Source organism: Lipotes vexillifer, unplaced genomic scaffold (genome assembly GCF_000442215.2).
Source record: "Lipotes vexillifer unplaced genomic scaffold, Lipotes_vexillifer_v1.1 scaffold437, whole genome shotgun sequence".
NCBI classification, from domain to species: Eukaryota; Metazoa; Chordata; class Mammalia; order Artiodactyla; family Lipotidae; genus Lipotes; species Lipotes vexillifer.
Genome location: NW_006785990.1, coordinates 1,117,878 through 1,133,390, shown reverse-complemented (window position 1 = coordinate 1,133,390; position 15,513 = coordinate 1,117,878). Strand labels below are relative to the sequence as shown.

At 57.9% G+C, this 15,513-nt stretch overlaps 1 protein-coding gene across 7 annotated transcripts in view; it reads right to left on the bottom strand.

The window, feature by feature from the left end:
• Positions 1 to 15,513, bottom strand: part of LDB3 (LIM domain binding 3) — a 57,258-nt gene that overhangs the window by 39,808 nt on the left and 1,937 nt on the right. For 3 of the 7 annotated variants that reach the window (XM_007458359.1, XM_007458357.1, XM_007458355.1), the window contains 3 exons: positions 7,439 to 7,590; positions 6,884 to 6,959; positions 5,136 to 5,503 (listed from right to left, as the gene is read on the bottom strand). In XM_007458359.1, coding sequence (XP_007458421.1) covers positions 5,136 to 5,503; positions 6,884 to 6,959; positions 7,439 to 7,590 — 596 coding nt within the window. Of the gene's footprint in view, positions 1 to 88; positions 293 to 1,351; positions 1,375 to 5,135; positions 5,504 to 6,883; positions 6,960 to 7,438; positions 7,591 to 15,513 lie in introns of all 7 variants that reach the window. The other 4 variants (XM_007458354.1, XM_007458358.1, XM_007458360.1 and 1 more) reach the window with 2 other exon arrangements.

Here is a 15,513-nt window from a genome sequence, read left to right as displayed (position 1 = left end):
TCTCCGATGGCGCCCAGTGGCCCGGTGCCCTCCTCGGTGATGACGAGGCGGAGGCATCGAGCGCCAGTGGAGGAGGGGAGGCGCTTACCCACTGAAGTCACTGCCCTGGGCCTGGGCCTGCCCGGCGATGGCGTCCATGATGGCGTCCTGGGAGTACATGCTGATGGGCGTGTTGTACTGCGCGTGGATGATGGTGGCCTTGCCACCCAGCCCCTTCACCTCGATGGGCTTGTGGGTCGACAGGGCCGAGTCCTTCAGGGCGCTGGGGTTGAAGCGTTCCTGGTAGTCGGCGCTGGGGGAGGGGAGCATGGGGCAGGAGAGCAAGGGAGGGAGGTGGAAGGAGAGAAGGGGCAACAGGTGGTGTTACACGGCTCAAGGTGAGGGCTGGTGGTGTAGGGTGTGGAGAGAGACCTCCCTAAGCCTGATCCCAGGAAGGTTCCCCAAGTCCCCCCGACCGACGTGGGCGGGCTGGGTCTGGTTGGAAAAATCCTCTCACCCTCCCCAGAGCCCTTTGCGGAAGGTTCTTCTTGCCAGTCTCCGCTTTCCCAGATCCCTGGAGCCCCCGGCTCAGCCTGAGCTACCGCCCAGCGTCAGCAGGGGGCGCCAGGCATTGAAAGCTCTCTCACCACGCCCGCAGGGAAGCGGAAACGGAAGGGGGTGCGGAGTGGCGGTTGGGATTAGGAGACAGGAGCTGGGCCACGCGTGAGAGGCGGCGGCAGCCCAAGCGGAGTCCAGAGCGCCCAAAGGCAAAAAGCAGCCCCACTGGGCACCCACAGGGATTCTGAGCTTCGTTCCTCCACGAAGGGACTCATCCTGGGTGGCCCGGGGCTCTGCTCCTCCAGACTCTTCAGTGCATATGTGCTCAGGCGCCCCCCGCCCCCTCCAAGTCCAACTTGCTGGGTGGCCCACCAGCTTCTACCCATGGAGGCTTTTCCCTTCAACAGTCAAGCGTGCTCCCCAGGCAAAGACAAGGTCAGATACAGCCCTTCTGAGTGGTCCGGCCGGGCTAGAAATGTCTTCAGGCTCTCCCAGAACCGGCGTCAGCACGCACTCCACCCACCGCCCACCGGAGCCAGCCTGCGGTTTAAGCAGCTGCAGCAGCTAATTGGGAACACAATGGTCTGGGGCATCTGCCGGAGCCCCAGCGCCCCTCCCCACTGCCTCCACTCCATACTCTCAGCTCCACACACATGCAGGCTCACTCAGGGACACAAATGCATCCCCATTCACGCATGCACATACACGTACACATGCCGCTGACACAGACGCACGCTGCTCAGTTCCCCAGACACGCGGTCGCATGCTGGGATATGCAGGCAAGCACACACACGTGCTTTCCTTTGATACTAACTTGGCTGGAGAGTTGGCTACCACCTGGGGGTGGGGAAGAGAAAAAGCAAAGAAAACAGGGCTATCAGAGTGAGGGTCCTGCCAGAGGGTTTGTGTGTAGGGACCTAGGGATGGTCCTCAGTCTGGCCATTGTGGAGGCAGAGGCAGCCCAGACTGGCACTGGGTGAGGAGAGTGCAGAGTGAGGAGGGGAAGGGCTCTGAGTCCCGATCACAGCCGCTCAGTTTGGGTCAGAGATGCCAGCTGCAGCGTAGGTCCACAGTACCTGAAGTTTTGCCAGGGAGAAAGGTTTTTTTGTCCATCTTCATAGGTGCTCATTTACCATGTACATGAATCTCCTACATACACCTTGTCTGTAGACCCCGGCGAGGAAGCTGGAGATGGAGACCGGACTAGCGATGGCTGCTCCAGGAACGGCCAAGGCCCCAGGTGCCTCCTGGCCGGACAATAGCTCTGGACTTACCCTTGTTTAATGGGGGACAGCTCCAGGAGTTCTGTTCCCTGAGCAGGAGTTGCAGTGGTGCTGGGGTTTGTGTGCAGTGGGGTTTCACACAGCCCCGGGAGCATGCTCTCTTTCCTAGAGGAGGGTCAGGCAGCCCTGGACACTCCTCCCGGGGCACAGTAGTAAGGGGTCTGTGCAGTTCCCAGTAACTGCCCTTAAAGGCCCTGTGGATGGGCAGTGAGGCAGGATGGAAGAGTGAGGAGACTTGGGAGAAGTGCAGGTCCTGTATTGCAGGAAAAACCCCGCACAAGGCAGCCCAGCTTGGACACTACAAGAGGGACCCCACCCTCACTGTTATGTGAGAGCCAGCCTCCTGGAGTATCATCTCCTTGAGGGAGGCATTGCCTGCATTATGTTTCTTTCAATGCAAATTCCTTGCAGTGGCGGACCCTTGTCAGAAACCTGAGGGGGGAAGAGGGCAGAAAGTGGTGTCCCTTTCTCCACACCCTGCCACCTTCCCATATCTGACCACTCTGGGCTCTGGCTGGGAGAGCCTGGGCCTCAGCTGGCCTGGCCCTGGTCACCCCTTGGCCATGACCCTGGGGATCCAGACCAAAGCCAGGGAGACCCCCCACCCCCACCCCCACCAGTCCCAGGCGGCCCAACTCTGTCTCAGGGCTGATAAAATTCCCTCTGTCCTCCCAGGCTCAAAATAGCTGTAAGTGGAGCTATGTTAGGAAAGGGCCATCACAGATCTCCAATTCCTTCTCCATTTTTGGCCAATGCTGACAACTGCAGGATCAGCTCTTGCCCTGACCAGCCCAGTGCCCCCTGTAGAGGGCAGTGCTGGCCTCAGGGGCTGCCTATGCCCTTCCCTGCCTAGGTAGCCAGCTCCTTCTTTGGCATTGATTCCTGCCCCCTGCTTAGCTTCTGCCTGAGGACCTGGAGGCTGAGATGCCTGCAACAGACAGAGCTCAGAGAGGGGCAGCCAGGTCTTGGGGAGAATGAGACAAAGAGATAAAAACGCCCCGGGGGCCCTCGCGCCAACTGGCCTGAGGGACACTGCCCTTCGGTACCAGGCCCAGAGAGGACAAGGATCAGGGGGCTGCAGGCCCGGCTGTTCTTTCACCCCCTCTGTTCCTCTCCACTCCTCCAAAGGGCATACAAGCTGCCAAGAGATCACCTTGAAGCTACCCAGAGAGAGAGAGTATGGGAAGGAGCTTCCTTTTGCAGCCAGACAGGACAGAGTTCAAATCCTGACCCTGCCTCTTCCTAGAGCTGTGACTCTGGACAAGTTACCCACCTGTCTTAGCCTCAGTCTCCTCATTCATAATACCCAGAGGGTGGTGCCCCCCACAGACTGAACAGAATCCTGAGTGTAAAGCCCTCGGCATGGGTTAAGTGTGCGATGAACAGACATGGGGAGTAGCATTTGCCAACCCTGTCTCCTGTGAGGTGGTGGCCTCAGCCCTCGGCTAGCCCAGGTCAGAGGCTCTGCCCTTCCTCCTGGGACCACAGCATCAGCCTTCACTTTGAATGAAGCACACACCATATTCCCTCCCTAGCCCATCTTCCCTTTGAAGAAACTGTTGGACCCTGCTGCTCTGAGTGTCAAGTAATAATCTAACACTTGTCAGGTTCTGAGCAGCCCTTGTGCCAATGGGAGGGCTTGTCGGGAGTCGGGAGAAACAGGGGTGGGACAGGCAGGTAGGTCCCTGGCTCCATGCAGGGAGAAGTCAGACTGACCTGAGTGCCAGTCCTATCTGCCACTCGTTAACTGTGTGACCTTGGGCAAATTACTTGCTCTCTCTGGGTTTCTATTTCCCAGCTATAAAATGAGGGAATGATGCCACCCCTCTGAAGTTGCTGAGAGAGTTGTGTTAGATAAAGCATATGGACTGTTAACCAGCCCCCAGCCTCGACTGAGGCCTCCGTGAGGGAAGACCTTACCATCACTGCAGGTGGGCCCCATGGAAGTCCAGGTCCACCAGAGCGTGACCTCCCTGCTGGGGGCCAGGCCCAAAGAGAACCAGGAAGAGCTATCAGCCCACCCAAGGCAGGAGAAAGAGTCCATTTCTACTCTGTCTTTCCCTGAGCTTTCTGGCAGAAGCCCCTTGCTGGAAAAAGCCTGGGGGTAGAAAGCTTTGCCATCTTGGGCCAGGGAAGCCAGGGTCCAAGTGCTCACACCGTAGAGCGCCCAGCTTCACTCGGGATCCCAGAAAGAGCTATGGGATCTGGGGGAGCTGGGGATTCCCAGGGGAGCAGTGAACGGGCGGAGCACAGATACAGTGTGTGGCTAGGTCAAAGGAAGGGTGTGGGCTTGGATCACACCGACCTGGACTAAAATGCTGACTCATCTATGTGCCTGTTGTGTGAGTCCAGGCAGTGATGGCAGGTAGCACGTAGTGAGTGTGCCAGAACAGAGCTCAGCACTATGCATGTGTTACCTCCTTCAATCCTCCCCATAATCCTGAGATACGGACAGTCTCATGGAAGAGTCCTGAACCCCTAGCCACTGGGCCATATGCCTTGACTCAGCCTGCTTTGCCTCCAGCCCAGAGACGTTTATACCAGTTGCATATGGGGCTATGGAAGAAGTTACAATGAGATAACCCTCAGCCCCTCCGCAATGCCCACCCTGGCTCTGGCTCTAGGTTCTTTTAACTCCTGTGCTCCAAGAGTACCATTAGCTAGACTTCGGGGAGCAGGGCGTGGCCTGCTGTTCTCCTGCAGGGCCCCTTTCTCCTCAGGGTCCTGCTCCCTTGCTTCCCCACCCTAGCCAGGGTCAGTCCTGCCAACCCACTCCCCTCACCCCTTGCCCAGTCTCTCTGTACCCAGCTCGGGTGCTCCCTCCTCCAGGCAGCCTTCCTAGACCACTGCCAGACCTAGAGAACTTGCTCTCCCACCTCTCAGGACTCCCAAAGGGGTGGCAACCAGCCTGTCCCTTTGCCCCAGAGTTCCTGGAGGTATTAGGCTTTGTCCTGTCTTGGTGGGTGACCTGATGTGAAAGTTTTGGGAGTCAGAGTCTCTTGTATTCAGGCCCAGCTTGGCCACTTAGTAGCTGGACAGCTGGACCTCGACTTAACCTTCTCTGAGCCTCAGTTTCCCTCTCTGCAAAATCCGACACATAGCCCCAGGTTGTGTAAAGCAATGATGGGCCCGGCTCATGGCAAATGTCAATAGGATGATTGATTTCACTGCTCTTAGCCTGCACTGCCTCATGGGCTTGGGGCTGGCCAGAATGAGGCCAGTTCCTCACTCTGACTACCTGACCAGGCCTCTACGAGCACTGAGGACCCAGATGGCCCCTGACAACCAGTGGAGAGCTGTGAGCCCGTTACCTACCCTCCTAGGAGTCCAGCACCTGAGGCCTTCCCTCGGAGGCTCATCTGATACATCTGAGCCATCTCCCTCAGGGTCTCTGCCGAGTACAGGCCAACGGGGTTGTTATACTGCCTTGGCTGGCTCGAACCCCACGGGGTTTTCGGGCTTAGAGAGTCGAGGGCCCCCTCCAGGCTGACCTTGGCCCCCGGGCTGCCCCATGGAGGGCCAGCGTCAGAGGCCTCCGTGTGTGAGGAGAAGACGGAGGTCTGAGAGAAGGAGGAGCTAAAGGTCTGCCCGAGCTCCAGGTTGCCTGGGGTGCCCAGGATGGCCCTCGCCTCGGGGTTGGGGCTGGGTGCTGCCAGGCTGCTGTTCGTGTCCAGAGCAGGGTCCTGGCCCGGGGCAGCACCATGCAGGGGAGAGAGAAGAGAGCAGTTAGAGGCCACGCCCATCCCAGCGCTTCTGCGTGAACCTGAAACAGAGGGGTTAGTGTGAGCGCCTAGCAGCCCACCACCCTGGAACCTGCAGCCTACTGCACCGAGGTCAGGGTAGGGGGATAGAAAGGACACCTGGAAGAGAAGGGTTTTGTCAAAAAGAGCGGGGTGAAGCTCCTGGCCCTGAAGCTGTCATCCACCTGGACAAAATGCAAAGCCCCACACAGAAAGCTAGGCCAAGCCAGCCTGCCGGCAGGGCTGGAGAAAAGGTGGTGTGGTCTCAGGGAATTGTGGGGAGACCCCTCCATCCTACACCTGTTCCCCCTTCCCCTGAATGGGGGCACCTGGTGAGCACAGCCCTGCCTCCTGCTCTGCTGACCCCACTCTGCAATGCCCCACATGGCCGGTGAGAGGGGGCCTTCTGGGCTGGTGGTGAACAGGCAGAGTAGAGGTGCAGAGGGGAAACTGAGGAAGGAGGGGGGCTGACATTTGCTTCCCCCAGTCTGCCTCTGCAGCTTCTCCCCAACAGCTCTCTGCCCACTTCCTCAATCTGTCACCCACCCCAGACCCCCGTCATCTTCTTGTCCCCTCTCCCCACCCTGCCCATCACCCACTCTGCCCCACTGGACAGACAGGGTCAGTATGAGGTCCTGCAAGGAGGTGTGGAGAGCGGCGGGAGTGTGTAGTCCTGTAGGAGCGGTGGGGTAGGCCTCCCATGCTCTGGGTCCCTCAGGGTTGAGCTGCTTAGAGGGACCTGGGAAGGGGCCTGGTACCTGCTGGCTGCACCAGCACTTCTGAGTGTGGTATAGGAGCGTGCCACTGGGAGGAGAAAGGGAAACGGGAGGGAGAGAGCCTGTGACACAGGAGAAACCCTGAGGGCCAGCAGGCCCCCCATGCCTGGGAGCACCTCCTGGGGTGACCAGCTCAAACTTGGGCCTCGGCTTTCATGCCACAGTCACCCCCCTCCCCAGTGCCCTCAGGAGGATGAGGGTCAAAGCCTTCTGGACACTTGTCCCTAATTGGCTGGGAGAATGGTCCCTTTCCTGAAAACACCGCTGCCTAAGTGGATTTCCTGTTAGCCCGCCCATGAGCCCAGGGTGTTGGCTAAGCACCCAGGCGGGCACCCCTACATGCAGCATTTTATGGGGCTTGAACGCTTCTCCCCAGGGGGTCTGCGCCACCTCCCCGGCATCAGCCGAGGCAGGGCAGGGCTGGGGCCGGGCTGATCCCCCCACCTTGCCAGAGTCAGGCCAGCCGAGGGTCAGGCAGGCAGACCAGGGGCTGCACTCCGGGAACCACGGCCCAGAGTGGAGCCTGCCACCCACAGTCAGCACCTACCTTTTGGTGGGGGATCACAGGCAGAGGGGACTGGATCGGGGGCGCTGCCGTGGAGATGAGAATGGGACGCTTTGACCTGGAAAAACCAGAAATGAAGACAGTTGCCATTGGGTCCAGGAGCTCCTGCCTGAGAAGGACTGGAGAGGGGAGAACATCCAGAACCCAGGGAGCCAGGGCAGAGGACCTGGGTGTCCCCTGGGCCTGACCAGCATGGAGAAGTCACGGCTCTGGGGTACTTTGCAGCCACGGGCCTCTGCTAGGTTTCAGGGAGGCTGCCTGTGCACAGAGGAAGCAGGGAAGACCCTGGCTTCCGGGCCCGGCTGCCCACATACCAGCAGCACCGTTATCCACCCTCTCTGAGCCTCATCTGTAAAGTAAGGCACAGACATGGCAGGTGCCTGATGACTTGGGCCTGTCCTTCTTGTCCAGAGGCTGTCCTCACTTCCCTGTGCGGTCCGGTAGTACAAGGCTGGGTCCATGCTGGACAGCTCCTCTCCCAGGCCCTTGGTGCCCACACCCAACCTCTGCCCCCTGCTCTGGAGAGCTCCCACCTACTTCTGCAGCGTGAGACTCAGGTTGTAGCTGGCAGACTTGATCTTGTTCTGGGCCTCCAGGTGGGTCATGGTATCTGTGTTGACGCCGTCAATGGCCACCACAAGGTCACCAGGGCTGAGCTGGGACTGGGCGGCCTTGCTGCCCGGTGTGATCTGAGAGGGTAGCAGATGGGAGGTGAACATAAGAAGGGTGACCTGAGGATGGGCCTGTCCTCAGGGAAGAATCACCAGGGATCATCCAGTAGAGGCTTGCCATTTTGTCTTTCATTCACTATGACCACCAAGCCTGCTTCCTTTTCCTGGCACAGAGCTACCACATTTCTTGGTGTTTTGTATCTGAGTGCAGCCATGAGACTAGCTCTGAAATCAATGCACACCACTTCCAGGCCTGCCTCTAGCAACCATCTTGCCATCCTGCACACTCTCTGTTTGTCAGCTGCCTGGATGCAGAGGACCCAGAGGAGGACAGCCAAGCCACTGTCTGCAAGGGACCTGGATCATGGAGTCACTGCTTGGAGGAGAGATGACTAAGGAGCACCGAATTGGATGTTGCATGAATGAGAAATAAACTTCCACTGTGCTAAGAGAACTGGGAGTTGTTTGTTACACCAGTTAGCCTACTATAACATCTGCACCTTGAAAACCCATGGCACACTTTCCAGGCTCCAGAAGAATTCAGCAGCTGCTAAGACTCAGCACCACCATAGAGGTGCTGCCAGGCCAGCAGGCAGGCCAAATGTACCCTCACAAAAGCATCCTAGTGTAAGTGTGTCGTACTCTACTGTGGCAGGTGTGCAGAGAGGGCTGGCAGAGCTGTCAGGCCTGCTTGTGGGAGCAAGGTCAGCTGGGACATGGAGCTCAGTGCTCTGTGGTTGGCTTCATATTTCCCAAAGGGGAGGTGCAGATGTGGAGGCCAGTTCCCAAATCTTGCACTCTAGTGACATTACAGAATGCTAGAGTCTGGGGGCCCTACCCTCAGTGTGATCACACAGAATGCCATGGATATGCCACCCCACCAACCCCCCATGCAATGTCCGGAAGACCACACTCCCAGGGACCACACTCCCAGTGACATGCACAATGCCAAATTCTGCATGTCCAGCCCCCAGTAATAGCACCATGAATGCCATGGTGGCCTCCTATGCAGTGACATCCCATGAAATGCAAAATTCTGGAAGGCCTAGTGCCATCACCTAAAATAGCTTGTGGGCCGGCCCCTAGTGACATTACGTGGAGTGTGGTGAAGCTTCACCCCTAAAGGCGTCTCATGGGATGTCGTGGAGACTTTGGCTGCACCCCCTCCTGACATCACATAGAATGATTTTATAACCTGACCCCCACGACATAATGTGGAAGCACGCTGTGACATCACATGGGGTGCCGGGCAGGGCTTGCCTCCAGTGACATCATAGGAAAGAGGAGCCCCTGGGAGTCACCCCCCACCGAGCTGCACCTAGAGGGTGTCCCTTGGCTTTTCCTCCCCAACATGCCCACCAGCCAGTCCTCCTGGCTTCTCTGGGCACATCCCAGTCACCTTCCTGGCTATACCCCAAGGACAAGGCTGGCTCCTAATGCTGGCAGAAGCCATTTTCTGGCCCAGGCTTGAGGACCATCCTAGAAGGAGCCCAAAGAGGTCCTGGGGACAGTCCCATACCCTGGGTGCCAGGCCTCGGTGGGCCTCTGGCCAGATTCTGGCCTCTCAGACATGGATGGAAACTTCCTGCCAGGCCCCTCGGAGGGAACTCTCATCGTAACCAGAGCCCTGCAGTCACCAGCCTCCGGCCCATTCCCAGATAGGCTCTACAGGGTGGGCCAGGAACCATGTGTGTTAACCCAGTGATTATAGCAAGACCAGGAGAACTCTTGCCAGTTGCCGTTGACCCGCCATTTCAGACCCAGGAACTGTGGTACCTTCTTAAACACTGGCCACCTTGTGCCCTGAGCAGCCTCCCCACCGCCCCTGGAATCTGCTGGGATGAGGCCAGGACAATAGAGAAACAAATGCCTTGATTGTCAGGAAGCCACATTGTCCGGTTTGCCAAGTCCCGCCTACTCTCCAGGCTTCCATAGGGGCATCTTGGAAGCGCTCGGGCCATCTCAAAACACACGTCGCCTTTATCCCCAAATCAATGGCCGTACAGAGCCTCTACTAGTGACAGGAGTGTGTTGTTTCCTTTGATTTAAGCGGTTAAGCAAAGGGTAAAAAACGACAACAAAGAAAAGCAAAACATTTTCTAGGCTGAGAGGGGACTCCTGAGGGCAAACTGAGTTGCCCAGCCAGGCCTGTCCTGCAAGAAAATCACCTTTCCCTACACCTTCTAGCTTCACGTTCAGGCCTCTGCTCTTCCGGGTATTTTATTATAGACACCTTCAAACACAGTAAGGCAGGACTAATGCTACGGGGAGCACCCGAATACCCACCACCGAGGTTCTACTGCAGCATTTCACTCAACTTGCTGGTCAAGTGTCCATCCCTCTCTCCATCCATCAATCCATATTATGTTTCAAGCATTTCAGAGAAAGTAGCAGACGCCAGTATGCTTCCATTCAGGGTGAATTGCACAATGCCTCTGCTGTCTTAGTGGACTGCCCACAGGGTTTCCCCACAGCAGGACACCCCCATGCCAGGGCTTCCCGACCCAGGGCTCCCCCAGATGCTTCTAAGCAACCACAGAGAAGGGGGCCATCAGCCTGCAGCAGGGAGCTCCCAGGCAGGGCAGCCACAGACCCCAGACAGAGGGGAGGACCTCATGCCTGCAGAGGTGATGCCTGCCAGGCAGGACCTGAGCTGTGTCCAGGAGATCATGGGTTAAGTGTGAACAAGGACACCAGAATGACATCCAAGAGAGGCTGGGGCCAGATCAGCTAGGGCAAACCACGGGGCCATCTGGAATGCCCTCCCTTCCAAGCTGCCTTGAGGACTTATTTCTCCCTCAGGCATGGGTTAGCTAACATCGTACCTTCCCACAGGGCTCCCACCTTCCCCTTGCCGGGCCCTGGCTGGCTCCCCTTCACCCTCAGGTATAGACTGAGATGATCCTTTTCCCAGGGAAGAGCCCAGTCTCCCCCAGGCTTGGTCAACAGCCAAACCCCCTGAGGAATTTGCCACCAAGCTGGCTGCAGCCTGCCCCTGGCGCCTCTCCTTGCACCTGTGTGTGCTCGTCAGGGCTCAGCTGGCCTGACCTTTGGCTACCCTGAGCAGGGTTCAAGACCCCTCAGGCTGGTGGGGTGGAGGATGCTATAATCCTCTTGTAGGGAGGTGCTCTGCTAGTTCTGCCCAGGTCTCCCTAGAGAAGGAGGCAGGGACTCTAAGGAAGTTGCCCCTCAGCTCTGGCCAAGGGCCGTCAGATCCCTCCTCCCTCTGCAGGAGCAGCCTGCCTGGCAGAAGGGTGCGGCCACCCTTGAACGCTTGCCCAGAGCCCAGGGCTTGTGAAGAGTGCGGTCCAGGTGTGAGGTACCCATGTACCTCTTGTCTGACTCCCTAGCCCCCTCCCTCTGCTTTCCTTGACCCAGAAAAGACCCAAAGCTCCTAAATCCTTGGAGGATTTCTTTTTCTTTAAAGTCTTTCTAGCCCCTCTGTAGCATTTGAAAAATTCTTTGTAATGATTGTTTCATTCCCATTTCACTTTTCACCTTTTCTAGTCACCAGCCACCTCTCAACAGGGAACCCAGCCATGGGCAGAGCTCCAGGACCGAGGTCCTGTCTCGGAAGCCCCTAAGGCAGAGGCTCTAGGTGCTTGGGGGCCAAGATCGCCACCTAGCCCACCCTCCTTGCTGGGCCATGGTCTAGGGCACCCCAGAGGGGGCACAGGGGTAGCCGGTGCCAGGGAGCAGCTGTGGGCCCCGTGACCTTCGGGTGCCTTGGGGGTAAGCAGTAGAGCAAAGACCATGGGCTGTAGTCTGAGCCAGATCTGAGGTTGCAGTGCCAGCCTCCATGACCTCTACGTAAAGACAGCAGTGATGCCTTTCTCCCGGGATTGTGGAGAGGATTTCATCATTAAATAGGGCATTATACAAAGACAGTGCAGAGCTGAGACAATTTCAGGGAAGCTCCCAACCGAGGAGGTGCAAGTGCTGTCCCTGACCCCTTCCCCTGGGAGGTGCCAGGGGTTGGAGGCTGGGAGGCTGCAGCCCCTGCCTCCAGAGGACACAAGATCGGGGGCTGGCAGAGGGTGGTGTGCGAAGGGTCAGCCCTGACCCATCGGTCCTGAGCCAGCCTCCTGTCCCTAGAGGGGCCTGAGCATCAGCTGGAGGGGAGAGAAGTTCTGTCCAGGGTCCCAGGGAAGCAAGGCACCGGCTGGGGCTCAGGCACACCCACGCCCTTGGCTCCTATTTCCCCGGCTCCCTGGCAGCAGAGGGGGCCACTGGGCTCCGCAGAAGGTCCCGGCCATCACTCCTAGTGCTTAAAGCCAGACAGGTCCCTGACTTCCTTTCCCTCTAGACCTGCCAGTGTAGATGCGGCAAGGGATGGGAGCCAAGGGCAGGCAGTGGGTGCTGTGAACTGTGCAGCTTCCAGCATCTCCTCCTGACCTTCCCAGGCTGACATCCCAGGGGATTTCCAGGGAGCCCTAAGTGCATTTTACATTGTGTGATTAAATTACTGTCATGCCATGCTCTGTTCCCTTCCCATCTGGCCTCCCCTGGGGCCTTGCTCCGTCCCTCGCCCTCTCGCTGGAAGCTTCTGTCTTCCCATGGCCCCTCTCTCCAACCCCACCCTGGCTGATAAGAAAGTCAGAGTCTTATCTATGCTCAAAAAGCCTCTCCTTACACAGAGGGCTTTTAGGGCAGTGAAAATACTCTCTGTGATACTATAATGGTGGATACATGTCATAATACATTGGTTCAAAACCATAGAACGTACCCACCAAGCATGAACGCTAACGTAACCTATGGGCTCTGGGTAATAATGATGTGCCAGTGTAGTTTCATCAGTTATAACAAGTGTACACTCTGGAGGGGGACGTTGGTAATGCGGGACGTTGTGCATGCATGGGGGCAGGGGGGTTATGAGAAATCCCTTTATCTTCCTCTCAACGTTGCTGTGAACCTAAAACTGCTCTAAAAAAGTTGTCTTGAAAACGAAAGCCTTAGCTGCTCCAGCCGGCTCCTGCCGGCTCCTGCCGTGTTTCTCTCCCTTTCTTCACCACCAGGCATTTCCAAGAAGTGACCAACAGGTCTGGCCTCTACAATCTCCCGTCCCGCTCACATCAGCCATCTGACTTTGGCCCCCACCACTCCACACATACCAGTGACTTCCCTGTGCCAAAGCCAGGGGTCACTGGCCCCCTCTCTAGCTGACCACACCCTTCCCTGGCCTTCTGAGTCTCTTTCTTCTCCTCTTGTCCCCCAGTTCTAGGTCCTGGATGGCAAAGTCTGCTTCATGCCACTTAGAATGCTTCCTGGGCAGAGGTGGATCCTGGCTTCAAAGGGGTGGAGAAGTTGTGTTTGGGAATGGAAGGGCTCTGGGTGGGGGCCTTTCAATTATGGCTAGCCCCTGGACAAGAGGGAGATTCAGGGAACTGGGGAGATATCTCCCAGGCAGGACAGCTGCCCCAGCAGGCCCAGCAGACATCACCCAGGTAGCCCTGCCCTCCTCGCACTTGCTGCCATTTCACAACTCCTTCAGCCCGAGGAGCCCCCGGGGCCTGCCAGGGAAGTTGCTCTTGTCCTATGTCCCGGCCCAGGACCTCAGAAGGCCCGCTCCCCAGGACCCAGCCAGCCTCATGCCCACTCACTTCAGGGACCTCCCGGGGTCAGGAGCAGCTCTGTGCACCAGAGAGAAGCATGCTGGGAGAGGGCCTGGCCTGGGAACCTCTAAGGATGTATTCCCCAGCTGTGGGCCACTGTCTGGTTATCTTCCCCATTCGTTCATTCGGGAACCAGCCCTGCAGCAGCCCTCCAGAGGCTTGCCTGACCTTCAGCATGGCTATAAACAGCACTTGCTGTCAGCACTGCTAGGTGCTGCCCAAGAAACAGCACCATGGCCTCAAAATTCCAGGAACTGCCAGTGCAGCTGCCCCAGAATAATCTCAGCCTGTCCCCCTTCCCCTCTCGGGGACCCTCTGTCCTCTGTGTCGCCACCATAGCCAGGAGAGTCTGACAAATACTGGAACCGAGAACAGCAAAGGGGCAGAGGTGAGCCTGCTGGGCCTGTGGGTAAGGCCGTAAGAAGTGGAGGCCTTGGAGCAGAAAGGCAGGACCCCCCTGGGCCCAGGCTCAGTTCCACCACTCCCCCATCCTCACAAGCAGCCCATGTGGAAAAATAGGTGTATTTTCATAAGTGCACATTAGAAAGAACTCTCATGTGTACTTTTACCAACGTACCATCCCCATTTTACAGATGAGAAAACTGAGGCTGAGCAGGTGAACTGACTTTTCTAAGGTGACACAGCTGTGAGTAGCAGAGCCAAACAAAAGCGTACGTCGCCGCCATAAAGTCAAGAGCTGCAACTCGTGCGCCAAGAGGCAAGGCCCCAGACCGTGGCCCTGGCCTCAGGCCTAGCTGCCCGACAGGGGTGGAGGCTGGGCCTTTGGAACTGTTCCCTCTTCGGCTGCTCCCACCCTTCCCCACTTCCTGGAGGACTGGCTGGGATTGGGAGAGGGTGGGGGTGGGAGGGCAGCTCATGTTGCAGGCCCAGCCACACCTGTCCAAGATAAATAAAGGCATTTCCCCTCCACCCTCCGAGTTTCCCTCCTGAACCTATTTCTATGTGGGTCCTCAGGCTGAGACCCACCGACGGGAGGACTTGAGGGGCTGTTACTGCCCCAAGGTTGATTCTGTGGGGCTGGTGGGCAGGGTGGGGTGGGTACAGGGGCTACCACCCAGGCTGCACGTGGCCAGCCTTCTTACAGGAGGAGCTGCAGCACACAGGGGACGGCCCCACGCAGTGCTTTTCTGCTAGCCCCTAGCCAGAGGGTGAGGAAGCAGGCATGGGGTTACCAAGGTCACAGGAGCTCATGAGCAAGTTGGAGCCTCAGTTTGCCTGGCTCTGAAGTGAGATGCCAATCCCAGACCTGCCTGCCTGCCTACCTGCCTCAGGGTTACAGTACGTGTGCCCAGGGGTGCCGGCCCCTGCTGAGAATGAGCCGGCCCCGCCTTTGCGAGTCCCACCACCACAATACGCCACTACTGCCCTGTCTCAAAGATTCGGGCCAGGACATCTACTGGCCCTCTGTGGGAAGCAGGTCAGAGCTGCAGTGGAAATAGGATTCTTCCAGAGAGCTCTGGCCTTGCATCCCCTTAGGGGAGAAGTTCCTGGTGCAGAAGGACTTCCAGCGCCCCAGCAGGAAATACCACAGCCCTGTTGGGAGGGCAGGCCTAGTGCCCCGAGGCCTGCCTGGCCAGCAACGCTGAGCCTGGGCCGCCTGAGCCCAGGGTATCAGCAGCACGCCAGAGGACTTATCAAGAGGCTCCAAGCCCTGGGAAGGTCCCAGCACCCAGTCCAGCTGGTTCCATGGCCTCAGTGATTTGGAGGCATGCCCCTGAAGGGAACTGAGAGACCCATCCCCTGATGCCCTGCCTGAGCTGCGGGTTCTATTTTTAAAAGTCCCCCCTAGTCGTTGGCTCTAGTACATCCCAATACACCCCCTGCCTACAGTGAGGACATTCTTCCTGCTGTCTGTCTAGCTTAAGGCCTCTGTGCTGCAATTTAAGCCCTGGGCTGGCTGGGGCCAGGTGGCGCATAGAACCCGGATGAGGTCATCGGCTATCCTGGGTGCCACTGAGCCGGGAGGCTAATTTCCACCAGCAGGGATGGGGATGGGAGCAGCAGGTGGAGGCCTTGAGGATAGTGGGGCTGGGGGAGATCTAGGCTTAGTCCCAGGCGTGGGAAGCTGGTGGACCCATGAGAGTGACGGTGGAGGGTCCTGCCTTGTACAGGGAGGAGACCTGTAACCAGGGGTGTGGGGAGCTGTGAGGGCAGAGGGGGTGTGTCTGCTGGGGCTCAAATGCCCCTGTGTCTCCATATCATCAGACTGAGTGTGTAAGTCTCTGGGTGCCCTTCTAATATGGGACCCTGGGGTCTCCAGGGCAGTGGGTCTGGAGACTCAGGTTGGAATAAGCCAGACCTTCAGCAG